General features: G+C 39.9%; 1 protein-coding gene across 1 annotated transcript in view; it reads left to right on the forward strand.

Annotated features, from left to right (window-relative positions):
* The window catches only part of uck2a (uridine-cytidine kinase 2a), a 29138-nt gene extending 9136 nt beyond the window's left edge, over positions 1 to 20002 (forward strand). Inside the window, exons 2-7 of the mRNA XM_067990683.1 lie at positions 57 to 216; positions 332 to 428; positions 3082 to 3224; positions 6410 to 6507; positions 13539 to 13587; positions 17212 to 20002. Coding sequence (XP_067846784.1) covers positions 57 to 216; positions 332 to 428; positions 3082 to 3224; positions 6410 to 6507; positions 13539 to 13587; positions 17212 to 17348 — 684 coding nt within the window. The 3' untranslated portion in view covers positions 17349 to 20002. The remainder of the gene's footprint in view (positions 1 to 56; positions 217 to 331; positions 429 to 3081; positions 3225 to 6409; positions 6508 to 13538; positions 13588 to 17211) is intronic.
* The last annotated feature ends 1270 nt before the right edge of the window (positions 20003 to 21272 follow it).

Raw genomic sequence — 21272 nt, forward strand, 5'->3', positions numbered from 1 at the left:
ATAATATAGGAACTGCAGCCTCACTATTTACATGTTTCTCTTCTTTTCTGAGGTAGTCCTCAGTTTGTGCGAAAATAGTCCAGCTACTCGGTCAAAATGAGATCGACCATCACAAGCGTCAGGTGGTTATCGTGAGCCAAGATAGCTTTTACCAAGTCTTGACAGCCGAACAGAAAGGAAAAGCAATGAAGGGCCAGTTTAACTTCGATCACCCAGGTACTTGAATGAATGCAAAGGAGCCCTCAATGAAGAATTTATTTATTTGTTGCTGTATTCTTTATGGTTGTACAATTTTCCCCCACCACCTCCTAAATTCTTTGTTTATTTGCAGATGCCTTTGATAATGAATTAATATTGAATACCCTGAGGGATATCATTGAAGGCAAAACTGTTGAGATTCCTGTCTATGACTTTGTTTCCCATTCCAGGTAAATTACATTAATGGAGGTCATATTTGTCTTTAAATGTAGCTTGGCAGAATCCATTGGTGCAAATGAGGTGCACAACAGATGTGTTTAATTTATCTGGGGTGTTGAGCCAATGAATTTATAGAGCTGATGTATTCTTTGTACTTGCATTCTTCATCTTGGTTTCATAATTATCAACCTTGCCTAGTGAGCAGTTGAGCTTTGACAAACAGGATCAAAATTGAACAGAAAAAGATTGATCCCTGATGTGTGCTACATTGATTGATCTCAGCTGGGGTAACTGTAGGGGTGCTACATTTGGCTAAGAGAAGGAAAAGTCATGTAGCTTTCCTCCTTGTGATAGCTGGACTCTGCAGGTAGTGGGTGTGTAGATATCAGGTGAAGACAAGACCAGGCTTGGCTCTTTTGAGCACAGTTTCTGCCCCCCCCCCCCCCCCCCCCCCAATAGATTAGCCTGCTAATGTTGATGTTCACATGAATAGTGGCCACTTGTGAGGTACCAGAGTGGCAGGCATCCAAAGAGCTGTATCACAGCAAGAATCCCTTCCTATAAGGAGGAGAGGAAACTGGATGGGGAGGGAGAAATTTGTCTCTTGTGCAGTTTGCAATTAAATGTTGCTAGTCTGTTCCGATCCGATTTGAATGGTGCAAACTTGCATTTATATAGTGCCTTTCATGACCTCGGGATGTCCCATAGCTCTTTACACTTCAAATAGTACCTAATTGGTTGTAACTGCTATTCTAATGTAGGAAACACAGCAGACAATTTGCACTCAGCAAGCGCTCTCAAACAGCAATGAAGTAAGTGACCAGATCATCTGTTTATTAATAGTGTTGGTGAAGGGATAAATGTTGGCCAGGGGAACGTCCCTCCTCCTCTTTGAATACTGCCATGGGTTTACCTGAGATCTGACTGCTTAACGTTTCATCCGAAAGACTGTACCTCCGACAGTGCAGCAATGCCTTCTGCACTGGAGTGTCAGCTTAGATTATGGGTTCTGGTCTCTGGAGTAGGACTTGAACTCATAACTGTCTGACTCAGGTGAGTATGTTACCACTGAGGTGTGGTTCTACAAGGTAGTTCTAAATAAAGTAACAATTTCCTGCACAAGAGTTTTGATTTCCCTTTGTAACTTTTTTAATGGTAAATTTGTAAAGCAGTGCTCTGATATATGTAGCAGCTTTTCACATTATCAAAATGGGAGATAGTGACTCAGTAACTGGACAGACTATAGTGTCCCATGTAGCCACTTGGAAGCAATGAGATGTTTTATTGAAATGGATAGATCTAGAGATTTTAAGAGGAGGGGAAATATAGAAATTGAAGATTTTATAGGCTTACACATAGAGAGCATTTCATTAAATTAAGTGTAAAAAATCGCACAGATTTTTGCACTAAATAGCACAAATAACTTTGTTCCCATTTGTTGTGGACTGGCTTCCTCTGAATTCACATGATCTTGAATGCTGTATTTTTATGGACAATTACTTTGCTCCTAAGTTTTTAGTTAAGCAGTAGCACCCAGTTGTGTCCAGCTGGCACAATATAATCAGGCTGACCCAAATGATGGTTTGTTGACCAGAAGGAGGAGGAGAGGATCAGATTTGCTCCACTTAAATTCAAATGGAGCATAATGCTACATTGACAACTTTAATACCAGTTTTTAATACGTGGAAGCAATTTAAATACCATCCCAAAAATGAACTGAATCCAGGTTGTGAAATGCTCTGCAGCTTGGACAAGGCTAGAAAACTTCACTTACCAAAAATTCCATTCCCAGCAACTAGTTACTGTTCAGTTCTGAGCTGAAGAATGAACCCATTCATCAAGCATGCAAGAAACAACTGAGAACGTAACCTTTCGATTTTTTTTTTATAGGGGATTTTGCTGTTTTTTTTAAAAAAATCTTCCCCCAACTTCTCCTTTTTCCCAGCTGCATTTAGACTGCAGTAACTTATTCCAGCTCTTCCTTGTAGATTTGCTGCTTTTCTGAGATATATTAATGTATTCTGGTTACAAAGTGTGACTGGAAGATTTTTGAACTGTTAAAACAGAATCTTCCTAGAACTGAGTTCAGAACATCCTGAACTTGATTTTTAGTGTAGAATTTAGCAAAGACTTTTAACTTTAAAATTCAGTGGCAGTTTTTCAAGTAAAACATATAGGTCTGTATATTGTGTGCTGTAAATGTACCTTCTAAGCTTCAGGTAGTTGAGCTGAATCTGATTTTTTTTTTCTTTCATATATAATATAAACATTAATGCAGGGATCATTAGTGAGCCCAATTGATGAGACTGGTGCCATGCCTTTTCTGCTTGGTCGTCAGTACAGTTTCAGTTTATACTGATTACTTTCTCCCAACAAAAAGAAACTAGCACCCATGAGTATAAACATTTGGTGCAGAATGAACTACTCTGGGAGTGTTATGTGGCTGAGTTTTACAGCATAGAATGGAACTGTGTAAAATCTTCCCTGGGACACTCGTGATTTGGGGGGGGGGGGGGGGTTAGGTTTAAATGAGTATTTCATTACATAATGGAACTTTGTACTAAAAAAAAAGGCTGCAAACTTAATGAGAAGGATAGAATAGTTCTAGTTAGCACCCATATGGACTGTTCCTATTTTGTTATTTCTGTATGTTGCCTTTTCCAGAAAATCTGAGACTGTGACCGTTTATCCAGCTGATGTGGTGCTATTCGAAGGCATCTTAGCCTTTTACGTCCAGGAGATCCGGGAGATGTTTCAGATGAAGTTGTTTGTGGACACTGATGCAGACACTAGGCTGTCACGCAGAGGTACAGGGCAGGTAGCAACTATCGTTGTGATGTGGTGCTTTGTTTTTGTGCTGTCTGTGTAAATATGGCTTGTGGTTGCAGGTTTTGTCCTTGAGACTTCTCTGAGCACTTTTTTTTAATACTGTCAATAACACATCTTTAAATGCTGATTGGAAAATCTGCTTTTCATCATCTGAACTCCCAAAATATACTGTAACATTTCACCAGTTATTTGATAGATCTGATGATTCTTAAGAACAAAGAAGGTTCTTTGTATCCATGACATGAGCAAGCTACCATACTTAGGTTGTTAACATCTTGGCACCACTGACATTTAGAGCAATGTTTCCTTTTCAAAGGGGAAGGATCGCCTTTGAGTGAGGAGACATTTTTATTAGAATATTTCTTTCCTGAAGGTGGGTAATGCCTGTTTGGAAGCTCTTTCCCTTTCTTCACCCCCCACCCACCCAAGTATTTCAGAATGCTTTCCAAAAGGGTTGGATCTTCTGTCATTATTTTGCAGCTCTTTGATGGCAACTCCTGTAGGAAATGGTTTTCAGGCAAACACTTGACAGAGGTGCATTGTACTGAAAAAATAATAATTAATTCTTGGTGAGGACAATTACACCAACTGCTACCATGACTGAGAGTGACTAACTTAGTACAGTCTGGGGATCCAACCTGGGCTGATCTTAATGATCAGGGAGCCCAGCAATGTATTTTAGTTTTTATATTGAAATCACCTTTTTCTCTATCTTCAATGCAGTCAAACACCATAATGGTGCAGAATTTCCATTATTGCTAAATTAAATAACTCTGCTGTTGAGCTAAATTTATTACCCATTTTGAGCAAAATCCTGAAGATTGTTCTATTGTTTCACCCATCAAGAGCAGCACTGTGTCTCTCAGATCAATGAAAGGTGATGCCACCAGACATAAAGTGGGGCAGTGTACATGCTTCTCTCAATTAGGAGTCCTGAGTCTTGATTCAGATCTCCCCAGGAAGCATGTTTGCTGGTCTCTGCCTGGTTGTCTGGGAGGAAAATGGACCAAGCAAAGTCCATTCATGCACTGTTTAAAGTACTGCTGACTAGTATGTTGACACCTGGCAGTGTTCATGCGGTTGAACTTAAGGTGCCATTTTGACCAAGAAGCATGGCAGTGGGCAAGTTAGTATCTGTTGGTTTGCACAACTGAAATTTTGACACTTCTTGTACATGCATGTTCTTAAAACTGATAGGATTGTAAAATTTCAGTGAAATATTCAGAAATCTGTGTTCAGTGTGATCATGAGCTGTCCAGCAGTTTGACGTACTGAAAAGTTGCCATACCTATCAAAACTTCTTCATTGTTAAAAAGTCATTACTTTAACTGAGCTTGCTGAAAAGCTTGGCACTGGCTGCCATATAGTAGCTAAATGATCAATCAATGTTGGCATTTACAATGGTGAGATTTTGGAGGGTTGGCAGTTCAAAAATATACACCTGAAAAGAAAATAACATTGATAATGCTATGATTTGAGAGAAGGAAAGTCTGGGAAGAGAGAGCACAATTTTTTTCAAATTGCTCCTCCATATTGAAAATAACATACTTAAATCTGCTGTACCTACTGGCCCCAACCACAATGCATAATATGCAACAGTGTCCTGTTACTTGTTCCTGGGTGACACAGTGCATCGCCTCACACAGCAGGTGATGATCACCACCATCTCTTTTGGTGTGAAGAGGAAGTGTTAGGCCAGCATCTGTGCCTTCAGAATGTGGTGTGCCTGTCTCCTTTGCTCTGGCAACCCCCTAGCTTCCATTGCACTACCTGGAGAAAGCTATGTGCAGCTGTTGGTGATGCATCTTCTTGGCAGTACTGCCACCTGTCTGGACCCTGTACACTATGGATGGTTGCCGTGGGCCATCCTTTTTGCAAGACACCTCAGTGATGGCCCACTTGGACCCCGTGTTTAGTTTATTCACGAAGATGAGAATGTTTTCTTTACTGAATACAACAAAACTACTACAGACAAAACAACTACTGGGAGTATAATAAAGCATGAAGGACGCAAGATATGAGTGCATAGTGGATGTTGTGTATAACTGGATTCTGAGCTTTACAGTGTGGTTGCAAAGGACATGTAAGACATTCTGTTTCTTAAGCAGCCCTAGATGGTGATATCATCACATTGTAATAGACATGAGCTGTGATGATTTCAGCTTTTTTCACCTGATGCCCAGCCTGCACTCTTCAATTTTCTCTTTGTGGGGGGGGGGGGGGGGGGGTGGTTTCCATCTTTCTGACTACTTTTCGAACTATACTTGATTTGGCTTGTTTCTGTTCTAAGGAGAAGTACTTTTTTCAAATTCCATCACTGGAGTTTAAAAGTGGGGGATGGAGCAGGAAAACATTGCCTGATATCATTTTTGCAAGTTTTCTGGCACCAACACACCAAGTCATGCTATTTGCATAGATCAAGTGGCTCATTTGTATAAATACTATTTATTGGAAAGCTTAGATTGTGACTTGCACCTTGACTATCGCTAGGGGAACTGAAATACAGTGGTAACACGGCCGAGCTTTCAAAAGTATTTTTCCTGCTCCATCCCCCACCTTTTAAAAGCATGTTGTATTTTTAAGTGTAAGCATCCATAATTGAATACTTTTAGAAGGTGGGGAGGGACATGTAAGACATTCTGTTTCTTAAGCAGCCCTAGATGGTGATATCATCACATTGTAATAGACATGAGCTGTGATGATTTCAGCTTTTTTCACCTGATGCCCAGCCTGCACTCTTCAATTTTCTCTTGGGGGGGGGGGGGGGGGCTATGGTGGGTTTTTTTCTTTTGTCTCTACTCAGTGCTTCTTGGCGTGCACTCGCTGAGATTGGGTACTCCATTGTGTGCATACAGTGCCTGTGTCTTACTGTGGCACAGTGGGCTAGTGCTGCAGTACATTGTGCAACTAGTACATGCAGCCTTTTTTAAATGTATACAAATTTGATTTTTTTTGTAAATGACCATGCAGTGCAATTATCTATACTGTTGTCTGCAACTGCTTCATGCTGCCATTCACATTTTCAGAGGGTGAATATGATGATCAAGTAGGACATAGTTAAATAAAATTTAAGGAAAAATGACATTGCTGATTTTTTTTGATGAGTATTTCCAGAAATACTCACAATCTGTAATTCTGCAGTAAGAATGGCTTCTTGTTTCAGTATTAAGGGACATCAGTGAAAGACAACGTGACCTGGAACAAGTTTTAACACAGTACATAACATTTGTCAAGCCTGCTTTTGAAGAGTTCTGCCTCCCAGTAAGTATAATGGGACTGTCAATGTAACATTTCATTTTGATTCTAATGTATTTAATCAAAGTATAACTGTTTGAATTTGGCCTGCTTTGGTTTTAGGTTTTGTGGTGGGGGGGGGGAAGGAAAGAAGGTTGCTGTTTTAATTGTAAGTTTGCATGTAATGTGGAATAACGGGAATTGTGAGCCAGTTGAGATCAGCTTTGTGAATGGGGCCATTCTGCATTCCAGAGTCTAAGAACTCCATACACTGCAGAATATTGACTGCATTTATGAGGGAGTGAAATTATTTTAGGATTCCATTTCTGAGATATTCTGACTTGGTGGATAAGTAGACCAGGTGGTGTGGTGGTATTACAAACCATGTTTGATCCCTGACTTTTACTGCACTAAGCCAAGATAGTGGTTGTAGCACTACAATTGGCATCTGTGATAAAAGGGAGGGGGGGGTGGGGAAACCACTTGATCACTCCTTTCCCCCTCTGCGATGTTGCATGTGGCTATTGGGTGATAACAGGATTGAACTTGGGTGCTGGTTTTTGGGAGTAATTGATTTTCCCCCTTTTTTTGCCTTGTTGTCAATTGCTGGCCAGCATCTCACTTGTCCATGTTCACGGTTAAGTGGATTCATATCTCCTGTTCTCACAGTCCAGGGAATAAGCAGATCTTGTTTTTCTTCTACCAATATGGAGGTGCAGTACTGAGCTGTTTGTTTGAAGAGGAGGTACTGGGTTGAGCCATCTGTTCTTGGCTCAACTTTAAGGAGAGGAGGTGGAGTGCTGAGGGTGCCTCTAACTCTCTCTCTCTTTGCCTCTTCTCAATATGGAGGAATCCTGCTATTTGACCAGCTTATTGCCTTTACCACCTGGATCTTATTTAATTTCTGTTACCAAAGCTGCCCTGACAGGGCAAAGGGTGAGTGATATAATGAGCTTGCTAAGAGATGGTTGGGTTGTTGGCAGAATTAGCTTTTTAAAAATGATTTTAATGATTTCCTGTAGGAAATAATATAACCAATATACTAATAAGTAATAGAAAAAACTGGGCAATGGAGAATTTGCTGTGTTTTTTTTTGATGGCATGGCTCCCAGTCACCATAGCTTCCTAGAGTGTAGGAAATTTGAATCTGTTGACTATCGGAAGACAAACCCACCATTCTACTCAATGTTTTGTACATATCTGCTCTTATAAGTTTGGCTGCGATGGTCCTTGTGAATGAATAGCAGCATGAATTTGACTCATAATGTGGAAACATGATCCTCCAGACAGCAGAGCAGTGCTGTTCTAATCAGCCTACATTGATGACTAATATCAGTATCACCAGTGGATTGGTGCTGTAGACAATGAGTGGGCATCAGGCAAGTAGATTGGACTTTTTTTTTGGATGAGCTATTTTGATAAGGGATTTTTGGCCTAGCAAACCCTTTCCTTCCCAATGGTGGTTTGCATTGTTGTGTACTCCATTCAATTTGATCATCCACTCGAGATTAAATAAAACGTCCAAGAAAATAAGGATCTATAACTTTTTAACCCCCTAACACCTTTATGGTACTTTCACCAGCTTCCAGGACATCAGTTCAACATGATCCAATCTGAGATGCATTCATTGACTCTTCAATGGTTTGTGTACTGGAACAATCATGTTATATAGAGTATTTGACATCTGTTGCATATCGACTGCTGAGAAGGAGTCAAGAAGAAAATGTGTACTAACCCCTGTTTAATTTTGCACTTGTTTTCTGTTTTGCAGTCTTGGTCACAATTATTTAAGTATATTTATTTGAAAACTTGGCTCATATCCTGCCTTGATCCTTCGCCTCCCTTTTAAAACTGTCTTCCCAGGAATCTGAATCCTGCTTGCTATTTTTTTTTTCTGGACCCTGCTCCAAATGGATAAGAGTGCACAAAGTTACGCACAATATTGTAGACGTAGCTTCTGGCATTATCATGAATTATACAGGGTTAGAATAATCTGTTTTATCTTGTAATCTGATGCCCTTGAGCAAAGTCCAGTCCTTAAATAGCCCTGTTGATAGACTTGTATTGACTGTTCAGTTATCAGTCCAATCCTCATCCTTTCCAGAATTGATGGAAGCCCATTTATTATGTACACTTCCTGTCAAACCAATGTAAGTTGAAGTCTTAAACCATTTTCTTCACACTATTACTTGGCCACATAGTTGGTGCCATCAAGCAATTTTATAGTACTTTGGAAAGTTGCCACTATCACTCAGTATAAACATAGTACAATAGTATAAATAGGGAACCTTGCTGAACTCTGCTGTTTGCTGTTCCTGTTCCTAATTGGCTTTCCATTTATCCTGACAATCTATTTTATATTGACCATTTTCAAATCTGATAGCTAATGGCCATTAGTTTCAAAGAACTGTCTTTTTTTATAAACCCTCCCATGCAGAAATACTTTCTAAAATATTCTGTAAACTTTATCTGCATGCCTTAATCTACATGATAACCTACAGAAATCCTTTCGGATGGTAAATAAGGCATGACCTATTGCTTCGGGGGAAGAGGAGAGATACATGAAACATGCTGACGGCCTTTTATGGTCTCTGCTCTTTAAATGAATATTGTTTAGTATCCTTTTTAAAATTTTCATTTTTTTCCACTGTAGACATTGGGTTTTATTCTCTATATTCTTGAGTTAATGGGCCGGAAATTGCTTTTAAAATAAGTGAGCCTAACCGCTCACCGTTACTAGTGGTGAACTCAAAGAGCGAGTTCGTGACCGCACACGTGCAGTCGAACGCAGAAATCCAGAACTTGCTCTTCCTGGTTTGCCAGCGATGAGAGCTCTGCCGATTGACAGCTCGCTGGCTGGCTCTCCACTGAAATCAATGGAGGAGTGTGAACTTGCTGCTGGAATGTGGTAAGTACGCACTAAAACAGGATAAAAATGGTACGCTCAAATATATCCAGTCTAAACTAAGTTTTAACAGCATGGTAAATCTTAATGACTGCCAATCAACCTCTCTGGCACTGAAAATTAAATATGGAGTCTCATTCATTGCAATTTTAATGATTGGATATTTTATATATTTTTTTTAAAAACTTTTTTACTTTTTGTCTTTCAATTCAATATTTCTTGCCCTCTTTTGCTTTCTCTAACTTTTTTTACAATTTCACTTCAAGGTTTTGACTCTTCACAGCGTGTCAATAATGCTGCAATCTGGTTGAGGGGAGAGAGATCACCTCTCAGCCATAGTCCTTAGGTTCTTGGGGGTTAACATAACACGTATGAGCATGGGTCGCTGTCAGCAATTTCTGGCCCAGTATATTTCTTTGTCTAAATAGCGAGGTAAAATGTTATCTTTTAATGTAAACCTAGTTTTGGTAGCGTTTCAAAAATAAACTCAACCCATAGTTTTGCCTTTTTCCTTGGTTGTTTTTCTAGTTTTTTAAGTTCACCTGCCCTGTAGATTTTCTTTCCTGACCTTTCCTCCTTCTCTTTCTCCCCCCCCCCCCCCCCCAACCCTGCACTCAGACATTTTGGCTTCTTTCGGGGTAAAGTTCCATTTAGGGTTCAGTGTCATCTGTTGTCTCTCTGAAGCGGGTCTTGACAATAAGTGTTGGCAGACTATTCAACTGCAGGGGCATCACAGTTGTGTCCATTTCTGTTTATGCATGACATTTGCCAGTAGGGGTTGCTGGATAGGTATTAGGAATGCTGTATTTTACCCCCATTTTACTGCTACCCCAGCTGAGATCAGCCAGCCAGGCACTGACTTGAACCTTGGACCCACCTGTCTATAGCTCAGATACTTTGGATAACTTCCCTGAGCAGCTGCTCTGTGGTTCATTTAAGATGTCTGTTGGCAATAACCAGTCTCTAACTGGCTTCTTAGCCACACCTGTAGTCTGAAGTTTCTCCTTCATCTAGGCTATTTAACTTAAAAACATAGCTTTAAATTATTCCATTTTCAAAGCTGTTGTACATGATGCCTGGTAGATGTAGCAACACAGTTGGGTATGATATTGCATTTCAGCATTTTATGTCCTTGTCCAAGTTTATAATTTTCATCTTTAATTTAGTAGGCTTTTGAGCTGATAATTCCAGTAACTGGTCCTGGCTGAAGTCTCTTTAAATCCCCCCTTTTTTTTCTTGAACAGTCATAAGCAAGGATAAGATGTCTCAATTGATCGTATTCTCTAATACTTGTTTCTGTGCTGCCAACGCCCTTCCCCAATCAACTAGCATTCCAGTCATGAAAGAAAGGCTTATAGTGCCTTTCACAACCTCAGGACGTCCCAAAGCACTTTACAGCCAATTCAGTATTTTTGAAGTGGTCACTGTTGTGATGTGGGAAATGCAGCAGCCAATTTGCACACAATGTGATGACCAGATCATCTGTTAATGTTGATTTGAGGGATAAATATTGGCCAGGACACCAGGGAGAACACTCCTATTCTTTTGAAATAGTGCTTATGGAATTTTTTAAATATTTACCAGAGACTGTTTGTTTAACATTTCATCTGAAAGACTGCATCGCTGACGGTGCAGCACTCTCTCAGTACTGCACTAGGAGTGTCAGCCTAGATTATGTGCTCAAGTTCCTGGAGTGGGACTTGAGCCCACAATCTTCTGACTGAGGTGAGAGTGCTACCACTGAGCTATAGCTGACACCTTAAAAAGTGGGTTTAAACTTTACTATGTGGGGAAGGAACCCCCTGAAAAATCAAGCAGTTTCTGAAGATCCTGTAATCTAAAACACCCGGTCAGTGATCCAAAGTTAGAGCATGCAGTACTGCAGAAAATTCCACCTTACTGTCAATGGTAACATCATGCTTGGAATGTGAGTCTGTTGCATCACTGATGCATGAACAGAAATCTGGATTTCATGTAATGATTCTGCAAATTCCTTGCCATCCTCCATATGCCAGTGAACCCCAGTTTGAAAACTACTCCAGTACTGTGACCATTTTAGCACACCCCTGAGATTTTGGTTTAAATCCAAACTATTCTAAAAATAATGGTCTCCTCTCTGCCAGCTGTAAAGGTCCTAGTTGAAAAGTGATTTGACTGTCTCTCGGCAGTTCCAATATCCAAACTGATTACGTAGAATTTACAGCACAGAAACAGGCCATTTGGCCCAACCAGTCTATGCCTGTGTTTGATCCACATGAGCCTCCTCCCACTTTTTTTTTCTTTTCACCCTATCAACATATCCTTCTTTTCTCCCTTGTACTTATCTAGCTTCCCCTTAAATGCATCTATGCTAACTGTGTCTACCACTTTGTGGTAGCAAGTTCCATGTTCTCAATGGTTTTTCTCCTGAATTCCTTATTGGATTTATTAGTGACTATCTTATATTTATGGCCCTGAGTTTTAGACTAGCACTTCCCCCCCCCCCCCCCCCCCCCCCCATTCAAAACCCTTAATCTGATCTCCCCTCTTCTAGAGAAGAGCCCCAGCCTGTTCAATCTTTCCTGACAGTTGTACCCTCTCAGTTCTGATATCTTTTGTAAATCTTTTCTTGCACTTACTCCAATGCTTCTATATGCTTTCTGTAATATGGAGACCAGAACTGTGCACAATTTGTAATTCAACAGTAACCTTTTTCACAATCGTGATGCATATCTTACTGGCGTTTTACGCTGTAGGGTACTTTTACATTGACAGACGTGCAATATTTCTGCTGGTGGCTGCATGAATCCAGGAAGTATTGGAGACCCACATTTTTATTGGGTCCCATGTGCTGCTGTCAGATTAAGTGCCTCTTATACTTGTTTGGTAAACAGAGCTAGTTCATCTTGATCCATAGTCCTGCCCAATGTGGATCGTTATTTTCAAATCACTAAACTGTGTTGACTGTCTGTATTTTCACTTTAAAAAAAAAAAAAATCTGCAATTCATTTTTGCTCTGCCATGACATTCTAGCAGGGTTGCCCTTTGCTCATGCCAGCTGCAAAAAGTGAATGCGTGCCCAAGTGCTGTTCCAAGGGAGGGGAAAATGACTAACACTTTTTTAAAGAGCTAAGTGAGCTGGGGAGAGTGATGTATTGAGTTCGTGTCTCTGTTTGAATGCTGTTTTGTAGAAACTAATTAAATGTAAAACTGCCTACAGATTTTGTTTTCATAAATTTCTGGTCTTTGTAAACCTGCACTAAGTTCTGCTCAAATCCTGTATTTCCATTTTTAAAAAAAAAAACCCAAATTGCAGCTTTCACAAGACTAGAAGGTGCCTGATATCTAGAAAATGTCAAATTGGCAAAGAACAAAACTATTTACTAGCATGGTTCCTTCAGCTATTTTATGATTGAGAAACCTTTTGTGCTTTTAAAATTTATTGTACAAAATGCAAGCACAAAATATGGTCATAGATGCATTTAAGGAGATGTTAAGTACATGAAGACAGGAAAAGAAGGCTATGCTGATGGGTTAGATGAAAGAGGGTGGGAGGAGGCTCGTATGGAGCATAAACAGTGGCATAAACCTGTTAGACCAAATAGCCTGTTTCTGTGCTGTAAATTCTATCGAAAATGATGTAAAAGCTTGTTTTGAGTGCAGTGACAGTTATGATAGAAGTTATATTGTATTTAAAGATGTTTGAGACAAAGCACTACTATAAATGCAAGTATTACAACTCGAGCAATACGTGACAAGATTATTTAATGACTTTGAAATGAGCTTTAAAGGTGTTTTGTCGTGTCCATTTAAGTAAGCAGTATAATTAAGGAGTAAGCCGTCATTTAAGAATATCTATATTCTTAAGTAAATACAATACACTGGTTTCTACCATTCTATCATTTGATGAAACGTTGATTTTTATAGATCAAACTGCTTCACTAAAAAGCAACAGTCACACAAGATTCTTGTATTTGTCCAAAGCTCCATGTTAGTGCCATCTTGGGTTAATAACAAAGTGGTTCTCTCTGCCATTGGCCTTAACTAGTCTCCCTTTACTCTTGCATCATCTTTCATAGTGCATGCATGCCACATGTATAAATTTGAGGGTCCCCTCTATTTAATCTATTATGTTGTGATACCACCACCAAGTAAACATTTTTTTTCATGACAGACTAAAAAGTATGCAGACGTCATCATTCCAAGAGGAGCAGAAAACTTGGGTATGAAGCTTCTCATTGCTTTTAATGTGTATACAATCCATCTCTCTCCTTGCCACCAAGTAGCTGTTGTAGTTCACTGTTGGTTGAGACATAATTGTGCTGTTAACCTTTGTTTCCATGTATTGCCTGACATAATTCAGCATTAGCTTACCACCTGGACTAGAGGACTTTTTAAATCAAACTTGTGATGCTGTGTTTAATCATTGTAGGAGAACCATCTTGACTGACACTTACTACTATAGTCCATGACTTGAAGTATTGTATGTATTGAAACCAGGATAATAGGATGTCTCATTCCCAAATTCTTATTGTGTACTCAACTGGTACCCCAGGTGATCCCATTCATTGACTTTTAGGTTACACTAGAGGGCCACTTCATGTCCCCATAGGTTAAGGGGGCATGAAACAGCTATCATCACAGCAGCTCCACTGAGTGATCCATATCAGAAACCTGAAATGGCAGGTGGTCTTGAAGTTAAATTAACTAACATTCTTTTGGCAATTATATAGAATTGGATGGGGGAGGTAAAAAGATATATTTTAGTACCCTCCCTCCAATGTACAGAAAATCCTCTTAAATCTATGCTCTGAAGCTGGTGTGTGTGGTACATATACACTGTTATTGAGGATAACTTTACTTGTTTCAGTAGTATCTCATACCTGTATGGCATCACATCTATCTTGTCTTGGTTGAACTTAATGAGCTCTTCACAGGGCATCTACTTTGACTGGAACCGTGGGTGTTAGACAAGGCCAAATTTAACTACTATCAACTAACTTTAATTGAACATCTAATTTCAATATTGTTTATATCTTGGTTAGTGCCTGGAGTCTATATTTTACTTGAGTCCTGGATACTCCTGTGCAGTGCAGGTGGATTCTACAGCAATGATACAGCTGCATTTGTGAAAGTTGCAGCATTTCTGGCCTCTAGACCTTTTTAGCAGTGGAGTAAATCTGCAAGGCAGCAATACAAAAACTGCCTCAGTGGTGTGCACTGGTTGGTTGAATCCATAGCCCAGCTGCAGCCACAGAAATGGCAGCTGCCAGTTGCTCAAGTTGCTGCTTCCAGCACCATGGGAAACACCATTTCTTGATTTGGTTCCCTGGGCTGCTTCATTTTACCTTGCAGCAGTGCTGAGTTAAATGCAGTTGCAATTGATTTTGGCAAATGATTGACCTGATTTGACACTTCAACTAATTTGTGGTTTTAAAAAAACACAACTTATTCAATAAGGTAATTGGTGTAAAAAACTTGAGTTTAAATAATTTAAAGAATTGACATCTCATTCTCACCCTTCCCTCCCCATGTAATTGGGACCAGTGAGGTATGAGCAGGACGTTGAGACCCACCTAGACCAGGATAATGTTCAATTTGTATAGATTGAAGGCTTATGCTATGTCCCCAATTGCAGAACAACTCTTAACATTACACAATAGAGGAATGACTAAGCCATGTTAAGAGAATTAGTTTTTGAAACTTACAATTGGTAAAGCAGTTCAAAGTATAGTCATTGAAAGAGCTCAAATCACAGCAGCAGCTTAGACAATGTATGTCGGGGGGGCCCCCCAGCAAATATATCTCCTGATTTTTCAAAGGATAGTTTTGCCATCTGCATCATTGCCAAAAATGTTTTTTTTAAAAATACTGTAGGGTGATACAAATGTTCTACTCCGTCAACAAATAGAGAAATCTGATGCCCTTGTGACCCCCTGGCAAATTGGGACCCCAGTTTGAAAGCTATGAAATAGAAACTTTGCCTGAAGTCCATGTTTGAGAGGATACCCAGGCCCAATACACCTTTCTTGACTTGACTTCAACAGAAACTAAAATTGGGAGAGATGTATAATGAGTGTCCAATCCATTATCACCCATTTTGCACTATTGCCTAAAGTTTAAAACTACTCCCATAGTCATTTTGCAGCTGATGGTGATTGTGGCTACTTTCATACTGAACTACAGCTATGGGCAATTCCAGGTTATATTCACTTCCTTGTTTGAACTTATTCCCCATCCTTATTTCTGCAGCAGGGTGAGAATCTGAATTTATCAAGCCCTGCATGTAATCTTGGGCAGCTGCAGGCATGATGGTACAAACAGAGGGAGATGCACAAGAGGCTGGAGTCAGGAACAGAGTTAGAGGGTGTGGTAGCACTAGGGAAGGTTGCATTGATAAGGGCAAGTTAGGATGCAGGCAGCAGAGTTCGGGATGAGCTGAAGTTAAAATGTAGAGCATGGGAGGGTGGCCAAGAGACCATTGGAATAGCCCAATTTGGAGCTGACCTGCATGGATAAAGTTTCAGCAACAGATGGGTTAAGGTGGGGTGGAAATGGGTGATGTTGGAGGTGGAAGTAAGCATCCTTTGTGATAGAGGATATGAGGCCAGGAGCCCAGCTAAAAGTCAAATAGAACATCCAGGTTGCAAACGGTTAGGTTCCACCTGATACTAATCCAGTTTGACACTTCAATGCAGTACTGAGGGAGTGCTGCACTGTTGGAGGTGCCATCTGTTGATTGAGACGTTAAATCGAGGCCGATTTGCTGCCTTGGGTGTGTGTAAATTAGCTCATGGCATTTGAAGAGCAAGGGAGTATTCCTGGTGTCCTGGCCGAGATTTAGTCCTCAACCAACACCAAAAGAAAACCTGCCACTTTTGCTCTCATTGCAACAGTGACTACAATTTTAAAGTATTTAATTGGCTGTGAAGCATTTTGGAGACATCCTAGGGATATGAAAGGCATTATATAAATGCAAGCTGTTAGTCTTGACTGACTAACCATGAAGGAAAAAACAACCATTGAGAGCTGGTCACTACTGACTAGATCAAGTACCAGATGTGCAAATCATCATGTAAACACTAAAATTTACAGCCGCATCTTGGCTTTTTGGGTTAGTTGTCATCCAGGTCTGACTGATGTCAATGTAAGCTTACCAGCTTTTAGTTGGATGGGGGGGGGGGGGGTGGGGAAGAAGAGAATGCAGGTACAATCACAAGCAAATGGATTTTTCCCTTTTTCATGTGGAGAAAACATTTACTGCTTTACAGCACTTCCACCAATAGCAGCACTGACTTCAACAGTAGGGCTCTGATTTACTGAGGTGGTGCTGCTGTCTCTGGAGGTGGTACAACCCACCTCAACAGGCAGTTTATCACCATGCCCTCTTGCAGTAAATAAAAGCACTGCTTCTAAAGGCATCTTCTTTGTTTAGAGGTAATGTGTTTTACAAGTCAGTCGTTTTACAGACCACCTTCACCAGCCAGGAGGGAAGCTCAGGCAGCCAGGAAATAGTTACTAAATGCAACTTTCAGATAAGTACATGCACGTGAATTTGTAGATGTTCTTGTTGCTCTGCAATCCACACATAGCTGGGAGCCTTGTAATATTACAGACCCCTTCGAAGGGAGCAATCCTGCTGTAATCTGAAGCAAGCATAAACCTTAATGTGGTGACTGGGCTTTGCTGCTTCCCCCTCTTTTTGGCCCCTGGAACTGGTTAAGTTTCTTGACCAGCCAGAGAGTGCATATCCTTAGTCGTCATTTTTTAAGGGTGCTTAGTATGTGCAGTGATATTGAAGTATTAATTCACTTTGTTTAAAGAATTCTTCCTATTCTTCCTGCCAGTTGCCATAAACTTGATAGTGCAGCATATTCAAGACCTCCTCAATGGTGGGCCGAGCAAGCGCCAGAATGGTTGTTTAAATGGCTACAGTGCTTCACGCAAGAGAGACACTACGGATTCCAACAGCAGACCACACTGACCGAAGGCCGAGCAGTAGAAACTGGAGTTTAGCATTGACTTTACTATCTACTGACTGGGAAGGGGAAACCAGCCAAGGTCTTAACAGTTGTTTAAAGCAAAATTATGGCTTCACTTTTGCTGGTGACAAAGGAATTCTTTCTGAAGTATTTAACTTTGCCAAGCAAGTTTTTGTCTATTGCATTAACTTTAAAAGAAGTGACATCCTGCCTTTTGACCAGTAAGTTCTTATTAAATGTTTGTGCTCAAGCAGCTCTGTCTCTGTCAAAGAAATACAATCCAGCAATGGAAGACATTTGTGTTTAGCTTGGAAACATAAGCAATGAAGGCAAATCTTGTCCTATTGTGATAGTCCTTTTGTAGAATAGCTTTGATTTGAGAAATTGCAAACAAAGTGTTCACTGTTGCGGATATGATGCAGAAAACACAACTCTGGGTATTAATGCCTGTGCAGCAATATTTAAGAAACATACGGTTACCGTACTTTGCACCGAATGGCTTTTCATTCTAACCCATGATGTGCCAGTGGGCTGATTTTACATAAATTGTAGACTCTCTCCTGGGTAGTTTTGGAAGGGAGTGTTTGCAATTCACTGCTTTCCTAAGGGTGGTGGGAGTCATTGCCCTGGAATGCTTATGCCTGTAGATTGATCTTGCCTGAATGCAAAATGCATCTGCAGTGGCTGAGGAGGGGAGATGGAATTCTTCAGTGGGTTGGGATTGTACAGATCTCAACAGTTTGAAATGTTACACTAAAATAACACTTCTGAAAAATTGATATTGCTGTGGTTGGCTTGATTGACTAAAATGAGATTGTTTTGTGAAATGTCCAGGTCACCGCTGCTTTTATCAATCTTTCCATTCATTCTGAATAGGAAACTAAGCTAATAATAAAAAGATGGAATGGCTTATGTATTTCTAGCACTTCATCCACATCAATAAAGAGAAAAGATCACAGGATAATCGCAGATGAGGAAGATCATTCGACCCATCTTAATTCAGCTATCCAAAAAGACCCTGCAGTTCCCCCCCTTTTTTGCAATATCCAGTCTTTTTTTAAATGATTCTGGGATTTTTTTTGTCTCCACTAACTCTAGTAGTTCACTCTGTTCATTTTTTTGTGTAATGAATTTCCCCATATCTCTCATTTGCCTTTTTACTAGTTTGAACCTCCTCACTCTTGCCCTACTGTTTGATTTAATATTCCAGGTTTGCCTTTTCTCCATTCCTTTTAAATGTGATTACCTCTCCAACACCTTTTCAGGTTTCAGTAGGTTAATGTTTCGGGTGCAGATCTTCTCCTTGGAATTGGAAAATAAGTAAGCTCTTCTAATGGAACTGAACAAAGGAAGAGGAAAGATGGTTTGTTTCCCCCCCCCCCCCCCCCCTTCATTTCAGTTCCATTAAGAGCTCACTACTTCCAGTTCCTAGTTCTGATAGGTTGCACCCAAAAAACTTTCATTTACAGATGTTGATGGACTTTTCTGCATATTTCCAACATTTTCTATCAAGATTTGCAGTTTTTATTATTGTATAGTTTTTTAAGCTATCTGTTCATTTCAGCGTCCTGTCCTGTGCTCAAAATTAACTGACTGATCTTTGAACTTGGGAGTGCCTCAGGAATCAAACTGCAGTTTAATGAGTGCTGCTTCAATGCATTTTAAAACCAGATTGTGTGAAGTTCCAGGGCAAAGCAACGCTAACCTTTTTTTTGTTTGAGCTGTAGTTTCAATGCTAACAGACATATATTGGGCCTCTTTAGTGTCCAGTTTCCATATTTATTTTTGATGGAGCACAGAGTGCAGGAATTTAAGAGCTAACATATTAAATACCAGTAGTGCCAAGGCAAATAGAGTATTTTCAGGTTATTGAGTTGAAAAACAAATAGTAGCTGGATGAGAGCTGTAAATGTAACTAATGGTGGCTAAAGTAAGGCCTACACATGAAAAGTGGAGGCATTGTGAATGTCTGAATATCATCCATTATCTGTCTCCTATTTACAGGAAATATATTGATATCATGGGGTAATACCATTCATGTATTAGGTTAGGTGTGTTTCTCTAACCCCTCTGCTACTGGGAACCAATACAAACATATTTCTCAACTAAAATTGTGATTGGTTACTTTTTTTTGCCAACTTTTTTTTTTAATTGTGCATGCAGAGGCTTTTTTTGGGGGGGAGGGAAGATTTAGATGCTTACTAACACTTAAGTTTTGCATAGACTGCCTATGTCTGGTCCTAACTTTTAAAAAAAAAATACTTGAATTTGGCTTTGCTGTCTGAAAGACCAATGCCTACAAGATTATATTTTGACCAACTTCTGAAATGTTACATATCTTGCTGTGTACACTGTAAATGGGTTTTACTGGCTACCACTGAATTGGGGAGCTAAACTTGAAGTAGAAATACAATTCTTTGACCTACTGTTCTGTTTGACCACAGTGGTTCGTTCTTGCTTTGTAATGGTGCAGGGAACCTTTTTGTTGTTGGAAGACTTGATTTTCTTTTTTACTTTGTTTTCTCTACTCCTTTTTCAAGCACACCTCCTCCAATGCTATGTAATATATTGTATGTCAGTCCACTACTATAGAAAATCAGGGAACAAAGGGACTCTTGACTCGATATACCTGAATAAAATAAGAATTTTCCATTGAGTTGTGACATTTTGTAGTTTGTTTAATCTCAACAAAAATTAACTACTTCCTCCCTTTTAAGATGTGATCTATATTTTGGTCAGTTCAGTTTGCTTTGAAGAAGCACATCTATTTTGTAAAAAAAAAACTGGTGGTGGGGAGCAAAAAGAGGCATCACTCAAGTGTGTGTGTGTGTGTGTGTGTGTGTGTGTGTATATACAAGCCCTGCAATTTTTTCCATTCCTGTCTTGGAAAATAAATTTGAAAAACTTCACGCTACTAATATTTTTATGTACCCTGTCACTGCTTCCCCCTGCCCCCCTACATTCTAACTACCATAACACCATGATGGATAAATATTGTGAATACACACAGGTCATGGCCATATAAAAGTGTCCACGGGGAGAAGCCAGACTGGTTGGTAGGTAGAGTCCAATAGAATTACATCGAAGCTACAGCACAGAAACAGGCCACTTGAACCAAATGGTCCATGCTGGTGTTTATGCTCCACATGAGCCTCTCTCCCTAGAGATAGAACAAGTCCAGGGAAGTATAGACCAACTACCTTAGGTGGTAGGAAAGGAATCTTTACTCAAATTTATTATATTCTGTTTCTTAATAGAAAAATATCTAGGAATAGTCAACAGATTTCAGAAGGGCAAGTATGCTTAACCAATTTTGTTAAATTCTTTGAAGTCAGAAGACAAGGGTATTGTAGTAGATGTAATATATTGATTTTTCAAAAGGCCTTTGATAGTCTCGAGTCTACAGTGAGGTACCTAAGGTCAGATGAAGGAGGTTTGTGTGGATGTAACTTGATGTACTTCATCTAACCCGATCAGCATATCCTATTCCTTTCTCCCTCATGTGTTTATCTAGCTCCCCCTTAAATGCATCTATGCTATTCACCTCAATTACTCCTTGTGGTAGCAAGTTCCACATTCTAGCCATTCTGGTTAAAGAAGTTTCTCCTGAATTGCCTATTGGATTTATTAGTGACTACTTATGACCTAGTTCTCGTCTCCTGCAAGTGGAAACATCTTTGTCTACCCTTTCATAATCTTAACGGCCTCTGTCAGGAAACCATTGGTCTTCTAAAGAAGAGTCCCAGCTTGTTTAACACTTCCTGCTGGGTATAACCTCAGTTCTAGTATCATCCTAGTAGAACTTTTTTGCACCTACTCCAGTGCCTCCTATCCTTTCTATAATATGGAGACCAGAACTGTGCATGATACTCCAAGTGTGGTCTAACCAAGGTTCTATACAAGTTTAATATCTCTGCTTTTCAATT

This window comes from Heptranchias perlo, chromosome 9 (genome assembly GCF_035084215.1).
Source record: "Heptranchias perlo isolate sHepPer1 chromosome 9, sHepPer1.hap1, whole genome shotgun sequence".
NCBI classification, from domain to species: domain Eukaryota; kingdom Metazoa; phylum Chordata; class Chondrichthyes; order Hexanchiformes; family Hexanchidae; genus Heptranchias; species Heptranchias perlo.